The 6,322-nt window shown below is 37.5% G+C and overlaps 2 protein-coding genes across 5 annotated transcripts; both read right to left on the minus strand.

The window, feature by feature from the left end:
- Nucleotides 1–541: 541 nt before the first annotated feature.
- On the minus strand, nucleotides 542–3,892 carry LOC140806089 (mediator of RNA polymerase II transcription subunit 11-like). 2 transcript variants are annotated; one of them, XM_073162562.1, is made up of 4 exons: nucleotides 3,831–3,892; nucleotides 1,136–1,246; nucleotides 925–1,041; nucleotides 542–785 (listed from the first exon to the last, which is right to left on the minus strand). In XM_073162562.1, exons 2-4 carry the CDS (start codon nucleotides 1,187–1,189, stop codon nucleotides 609–611), a joined length of 348 nt encoding a protein of 115 aa, XP_073018663.1. In that variant the 5' UTR covers nucleotides 1,190–1,246; nucleotides 3,831–3,892; the 3' UTR covers nucleotides 542–608. The 2 variants fall into 2 exon arrangements, with proteins under 2 accessions (XP_073018663.1, XP_073018664.1); XM_073162563.1 differs by lacking the exon at nucleotides 3,831–3,892 and adding an exon at nucleotides 1,353–1,595 and having other exon boundaries at nucleotides 543–785.
- On the minus strand, nucleotides 2,925–4,417 carry LOC140806086 (mediator of RNA polymerase II transcription subunit 11-like). 3 transcript variants are annotated; one of them, XM_073162550.1, is made up of 5 exons: nucleotides 4,385–4,417; nucleotides 3,831–3,924; nucleotides 3,614–3,724; nucleotides 3,403–3,519; nucleotides 2,925–3,263 (listed from the first exon to the last, which is right to left on the minus strand). In XM_073162550.1, exons 3-5 carry the CDS (start codon nucleotides 3,665–3,667, stop codon nucleotides 3,087–3,089), a joined length of 348 nt encoding a protein of 115 aa, XP_073018651.1. In that variant the 5' UTR covers nucleotides 3,668–3,724; nucleotides 3,831–3,924; nucleotides 4,385–4,417; the 3' UTR covers nucleotides 2,925–3,086. The 3 variants fall into 3 exon arrangements, with proteins under 3 accessions (XP_073018651.1, XP_073018652.1, XP_073018653.1); XM_073162551.1 differs by having other exon boundaries at nucleotides 3,614–3,699; nucleotides 4,385–4,416; XM_073162552.1 differs by having other exon boundaries at nucleotides 3,614–3,757; nucleotides 4,385–4,409.
- Nucleotides 4,418–6,322: the final 1,905 nt, after the last annotated feature.

The raw sequence follows: 6,322 nt of genomic DNA on the forward strand, positions 1-6,322 counted from the left end.
CCATGTATATTAGTATCGACGAAGAAAAATTAACAAAATAATTTTCAAAAGAAATCCTCAAATTAATAAGCATGACAAAAAGTCACCTGAATAAGAACACAAGTTCAACCACACAGATACCTGAGTCGCAAGTCATTTGGAAAACAAGTATTATATTTTGAAATTGGAATGTTATATCCAAATTTGCAAAACTATATCATAAATTCCAGTTTCTTATACCAAATGTATCATCCAATTACTCAAACTCGATCATCCTCCTAAAGTAAATGAGCAGTAACCTATGTAACAATTCTTGGACGAGGCCAGCTCCAGTGTGAAAAAACAGAACTCCCGGGAAGCCAATTAAATAATAAAAAAAATTGAACAATCACATAAGGTGTCAAACGGAAAGACGACCTAAGCAGCCATCCGAAACCAATAAGCTACATAACTCTTTAAAAGCTACATACATAACTCTTGACACATACAGTTCCAATCGAAGATTAATATTCAAGCAAAAGTCTACGAATTACAACCATTTATGGTTTCGATCAGTATTCAACAATACAAGAGAGTGTAAATGCAGCTCTAGAACTACCTTTACATACGATTGAATAAAGTAAAACACCTCAAGCTGCATTACCATATCCCTCGATCGTTTGCTTCATCTCATCTATTTGTGCAATGACATATTCTAGCTTCTTGCAACAAATCTCATTAGATATTCTCGGGACATAGTCACATTTCTCGAATGTCCGATACTCACACGCGCTTTTGATTTCGTCACGCAGCGTCACTTGAATGTCCTATTTCAAACCATAAATATTGAGTTAACAGCAAGGCCTATTAATATTACCTCACACAAAATTGCAGCAAAAAATTATGCGTAACACACAGAAATTGATATTAACGATATAGTCATTTGAGAACGAAGTAGATTTAAACCTTGACTGATTGCATGACTTCGCCGCAACTGCTGTTAACAAGCTCCTTTCTGGGGCCACTAGGGTTCCCCATTTCCTCCATAACCCCGCCAGCGAGCTCCAAAACCCTTACGATCCTCTAACAAATCAACATTAGAAATCATATGCTTCACTAAAGTAATCGATGGCAGATTTTGAACAATTATCTTACTGCGTAGACCCTGAAAATGTACCTTCTCGACATTCTGGAGTCGCTGCAGTGAAGTGGTCTGGCTTTGTGGATCCATGGTGCCCAATACACCCTTTCAAAATGGTCGTCCTACAGTGAAGCACAAGAGCAGCCCCTAATCCCAAATAAGGGCACAAGAAACAGAAAACTCCAGCCAAAACCCAATTGCAGTTTCGAAAATAGGCGTAAAAAAACTGATTTCGAATCAATTTAACAAATACCTTAACAGATGAGAGGAGAAGGCTTCAATGGTCGCCTCGAAAGTTCGAGCTCCGTATCAAGTTTCGTTCGTATCGAGCTGGTAAAGCTCGAGATCTGCGGCGGCAATGGTAACTGGACCTTCGGAATTGTTATAATATTTTGATATAAAAAATAATATTTATTTTATGAAATATATATTTATATAATTGACTCGTAAAATTATTTTACAAAAAAATTTATTTTAATTCTATATCATTAAAATTTCGAAATTTATGGATTTGTCCCATCAAGGGTGATGGAGATAAAATTATCTCAGGATTATGTCACTTGAATCATATTAAAAATTATGAATTAATCCCAAGACATGCTCAACAATTATGAATCGTGCAGATAAATATCTTTATTTCTCAATCCATATAATAGTTTATAGAAAATAGCGACGGTTGTTAAAAAAAAAAAACTGTCGCTAATCAGCGACGGTATAAAGAAACCGTCGCAAATTAGCAACGGTTTTGGCTGATTATAAACCGTCGCCGATCGCCAAAGCGACATCTTTTGACAAAACCGTCACTAATCAGTGACTGTTTAAAGTCGTCGCCAACGGATCGGCGACGTTTTATAAACCGTCGCCGATTAGCGACATTTTTTTTCCGTCGCCCATCGGATCGGCGACAGTTTTAAAAACCATCGCAAAGTAGCAATTGTTTTGCTCATTATAAACTGTCGTCGACCGGATCGGCGACGGTTTTGTAAACCGTCGCTGATGAGCAACGGTTTGTCAAAATCCGTCACTGATTTTGATCGGCGAGATCTGCTTCCGTCGCTGATTAGCTTCGGTTGGATTCTAGACAGAACGGCTTGAACTCCTGAAAGAATTGAAATAATCCAGCGATCTGAAAAACCTATACAATAAAGTGAGTGACTAGATCTTGAAACAACTTGATGTTGTTTATTTTGATAATTACCAAAACTTTAAGGGTAATAAAAAAATATTCTAACAAGTATCTTCATCAATTATCAAACATCAATTATCAAACATCAATTTATGGCTTTCCTTCTACTTCAGACAGTGAGAAGAAGAGAATGCAGCTACAAGAGGAGCGGGTGGCCCTATAAAAAATCATTTCTTCAATGATTGAATAGCGTCGATATATATTAGTATCGACGAAGAAAAATTAACAAAATAATTTTCAAAAGCAATCCTCAAATTAATAAGCATTACAAAAAGTCTCTTGAAAAAGAACACAAGTTCAACCACACAGATACCTGAGTCGCAAGTCATTTGGAAGACAAGTATTATATTTTGAAATTGGAATGTTATATCCAAATTTGCAAAACTAAATCATAAATTCCAGTTTCTTATCCCAAATGTATCATCCAATTACTCAAACTCGATCATCCTCCTAAAGTAAATAAGCAGTAACCTATGTAACAATTCTTGGACGAGGCCATCTCAAGTGTGAAAAAACAGAACTCCCAGCAAGACAATTCAATAATAAAAAAAATTGAGCAATCACATAAGGTGTCAAACAGAAAGACGACCTAAGCAGCCATCTGAAACCAATAAGCTACATAACTCTGTAAAAGCTACATACATAACTCTTGACACATACATTTCCAATCCAAGATTAATATTCAAGCAAAAGTCTACGAATTACAAGCATTTATGGTTTCGATCAATATTCAACAATACAAGAGAGTGTAAATGCAGCTCTAGAACTACCTTGACATACGATTGAATAAAGTAAAACACCTCAAGCTGCATTACCATATCCCTCGATCGTTTGCTTCATCTCATCTATTTGTGCAATGACATATTCTAGCTTCTTGCAACAAATCTCATTAGATATTCTCGGGACATAGTCACATTTCTCGAATGTCCGATACTCACACGCGCTTTTGATTTCGTCACGCAGCGTCACTTGAATGTCCTATTTCAAACCATAAATATTGAGTTAACAGCAAGGCCTATTAATATTACATCACACAAAATTGCAGCAAAAAATTATGTGTAACACATAGAAATTGATATTAACGATATAGTCAGTTGAGAACGAAGTAGATTTAAACCTTGACTGATTGCATGACTTCGCCGCAACTGCTGTTAACAAGCTCCTTTCTGGGGCCACTAGGGTTCCCCATTTCCTCCATAACCCCGCCAGCGAGCTCCAAAACCCTTACGATCCTCTGACAAATCAACATTAGAAATCATATGCTTCACTAAAGTAATCAATGACAGATTTTTAACAATTATCTTACTGCATAGACCCTGAAAATGTACCTTCTCGACATTCTGGAGTCGCTGCAGTGAAGTGGTCTGGCTTTGTGGATCCATGGTGCCCAATACACCCTTTCAAAATGGTCGTCCTACAGTTAAGCCCAAGAGCAGCCCCTAATCCCAAATAAGGGCACAAGAAACAGAAAACTCCAGCCAAAACCCAATTGCAGGTTCGAAAATAGGCGTAAAAAAACTGATTCCGAATCAATTTAACAGATACCTTAACAGAGGAGAGGAGAAGGCTTCAATGGTCGCCTCGAAACTTCGAGCTCCGTATCAAGTTTCGTTCGTATCGAGATGGTAACGCTCGAGATCTGCGGCGACAATGGAAACTGGACCTTCGGAATTGTTATAATATTTTGACATAAAAAATAATATTTATTTTATGAAATATATATTTTATATAATCGACTCGTAAAATTATTTTACAAAAAATTTTATTTTAATTCTATATAATTAAAATTTCGAAATTTATGGATTTGTCCAATCAATGGTGATGGAGATAAAATTATCTCAGGATTATGTCACTTGAATCATATTTAAAATTTATGAATTAATCTCAAGACATGCTCAACAATTATGAATCATAAAGATAAATATTTTTCTTTCTCAATCCATATGATAGTTTTAGCAAAGTTGAAAATCCTTCTCATGTTTTTCCAAAGTTAAATTGAATGTTTGAGTGGTTCGATTTCGATGATCTAGATCGTGACCTGCACTACAAGCTAACAAAAATCATTATCATAACTAAAAAGTTGAAGCTAAAAAACTTACCTCAATCCGAGTCTTAAATCGCCCCAGAGAAAACTATTACAGAAGCGAAACGGTTTGAGAAAAAATGCAGGGGTGCGAGGCATATTTATAGGCAATAGCGACGGTTTTTGAAATATTCGTCGCTAATCTTGAAAACCCGTCGCTAACCAGCGACGGTATAAAAAAACCTTCGCAAAGTAGCGACAGTTTTTGCTGATTATAACCATCGCCGATCGGCATAGCGACAGCTTTTGCAACCGTCGCCGATCCAAACTGCGACGGTTTTAACAACCGTCACCGATTTGATCGGTGAATAAACAATCCAGAATAATCGACGACGGCTTTATAAACCGTCGCTGATATCGACGGTTTGTCATATTGGATCGGCGACGGCTTTTTAAACCGTCGCTGATGCCGACGGTTTGAAAAATCCGTCGCTGATATTGTTATGCAACAAATGATCTCTTGTAGCTGGAGTTTAATAAAGCATAGCGATTGGATTCTAGACAGAACGGCTTGAACTCTTGAGGCTGTGTTTGGTTTGAAGGATAGGATAAACTAATGATTAGTATGTAAATGATAAAGAAAATGATTGTGGTTTGATTGTAATATATGGTGTAAAATAATATTGTGTTTGGTAAGATTTTTAAGTGTAGGATAATTTTGAATTTTTCGATGAAAAGACAAAATTGCCCTTCTCCTTCGCGGCGACGGTGACGGCGACAAACGGCCGGCCGGAGAAAACGGCCGGCGGCTTCAGCGGCGGCCTGCCGGTGGTCGGCGGTCCGGCGGCGGCCGGAAACGGTCGGCGGAGTCAGCGACGGCCGGCCGGTGGACGGCGTTCGGGCGGTGGTCGGCCGCCGGCGGCGGTCTGGCGGTGGTCTGCCGGTGGTCGGCCGGCGGCGGTAATGGCGGTCGGTGGCGGGAAGTTGTGGTGAGTTTGAATATAAGAGAAGGGTAAAATTGGAAAAATAGGAGGTATTAAGAGTAGGATAAATAATCCTAGGGGGTGAGGAGGTATATTTTAACCTACCTAATATAACCTAATCATTCATAGGAGGGATTGAGTATGTTAAATAATCACGCGTACCAAACAGCTGACTAAGTAGGATAAAAAAAATTATCCCCCCTTATCCCTCAAACCAAACGCCCCCTGAAAGAATTGAAATAATCCAGCGATCTGAAAACCTATACAATAAAGTGAGCGATTAGATCCTGAAACAGTTTGATGTTGTTTATTTTGTTAATTACCAAAACTTTAAGGGTAATAAAAAATATTATAACAAGTATGTTCATCAATTATCAAACATCAATTTATGGTTTTCCTTCTACTGCAGACAGTGAGAAGAAGAGAATGCAGCTACAAGAGGAGCGGGTGGTGCCCCTATAAAAAACCATCATTTCTTCAATGATTGAATATCGTCGATGTATATTAGTATCGACGAAGAAAAATTAACAAAATAATTTTCAAAAGAAATCCTCAAATTAATAAGCATGACAAAAAGTCACCTGAATAAGAACACAAGTTCAACCACACAGATACCTGAGTCGCAAGTCATTTGGAAGACAAGTATTATATTTTGAAATTGGAATGTTATATCCAAATTTGCAAAACTATATCATAAATTCCAGTTTCTTATACCAAATGTATCATCCAATTACTCAAACTCGATCATCCTCCTAAAGTAAATGAGCAGTAACCTATGTAACAATTCTTGGACGAGGCCAGCTCCAGTGTGAAAAAACAGAACTCCCGGGAAGCCAATTAAATAATAAAAAAAATTGAACAATCACATAAGGTGTCAAACAGAAAGACGACCTAAGCAGCCATCCGAAACCAATAAGCTACATAACTCTTTAAAAGCTACATACATAACTCTTGACACATACAGTTCCAATCGAAGATTAATATTCAAGCAAAAGTCTACGAATTACAACCATTTATGGTTTCGATCAGTA

The sequence above is a fragment of the Primulina eburnea genome, chromosome 11 (genome assembly GCF_022965805.1).
Source record: "Primulina eburnea isolate SZY01 chromosome 11, ASM2296580v1, whole genome shotgun sequence".
Classification (NCBI taxonomy): Eukaryota; Viridiplantae; Streptophyta; class Magnoliopsida; order Lamiales; family Gesneriaceae; genus Primulina; species Primulina eburnea.

Bases quoted from the DNA above. Each gene is read 5' to 3' on its own strand.
- LOC140806086 (XM_073162550.1), bottom strand. From the start codon at position 3,667: ATGGATCCACAAAGCCAGACCACTTCACTGCAGCGACTCCAGAATGTC. The intron at 3,520-3,613 runs GTACATTTTCAG...TTGATTTGTCAG, and splicing joins GACTCCAGAATGTCGAGAAG to AGGATCGTAAGGGTTTTGGA. The intron at 3,264-3,402 runs GTTTAAATCTAC...GGTTTGAAATAG, and splicing joins AAGTCATGCAATCAGTCAAG to GACATTCAAGTGACGCTGCG.
- LOC140806089 (XM_073162562.1), bottom strand. From the start codon at position 1,189: ATGGATCCACAAAGCCAGACCACTTCACTGCAGCGACTCCAGAATGTC. The intron at 1,042-1,135 runs GTACATTTTCAG...TTGATTTGTTAG, and splicing joins GACTCCAGAATGTCGAGAAG to AGGATCGTAAGGGTTTTGGA. The intron at 786-924 runs GTTTAAATCTAC...GGTTTGAAATAG, and splicing joins AAGTCATGCAATCAGTCAAG to GACATTCAAGTGACGCTGCG.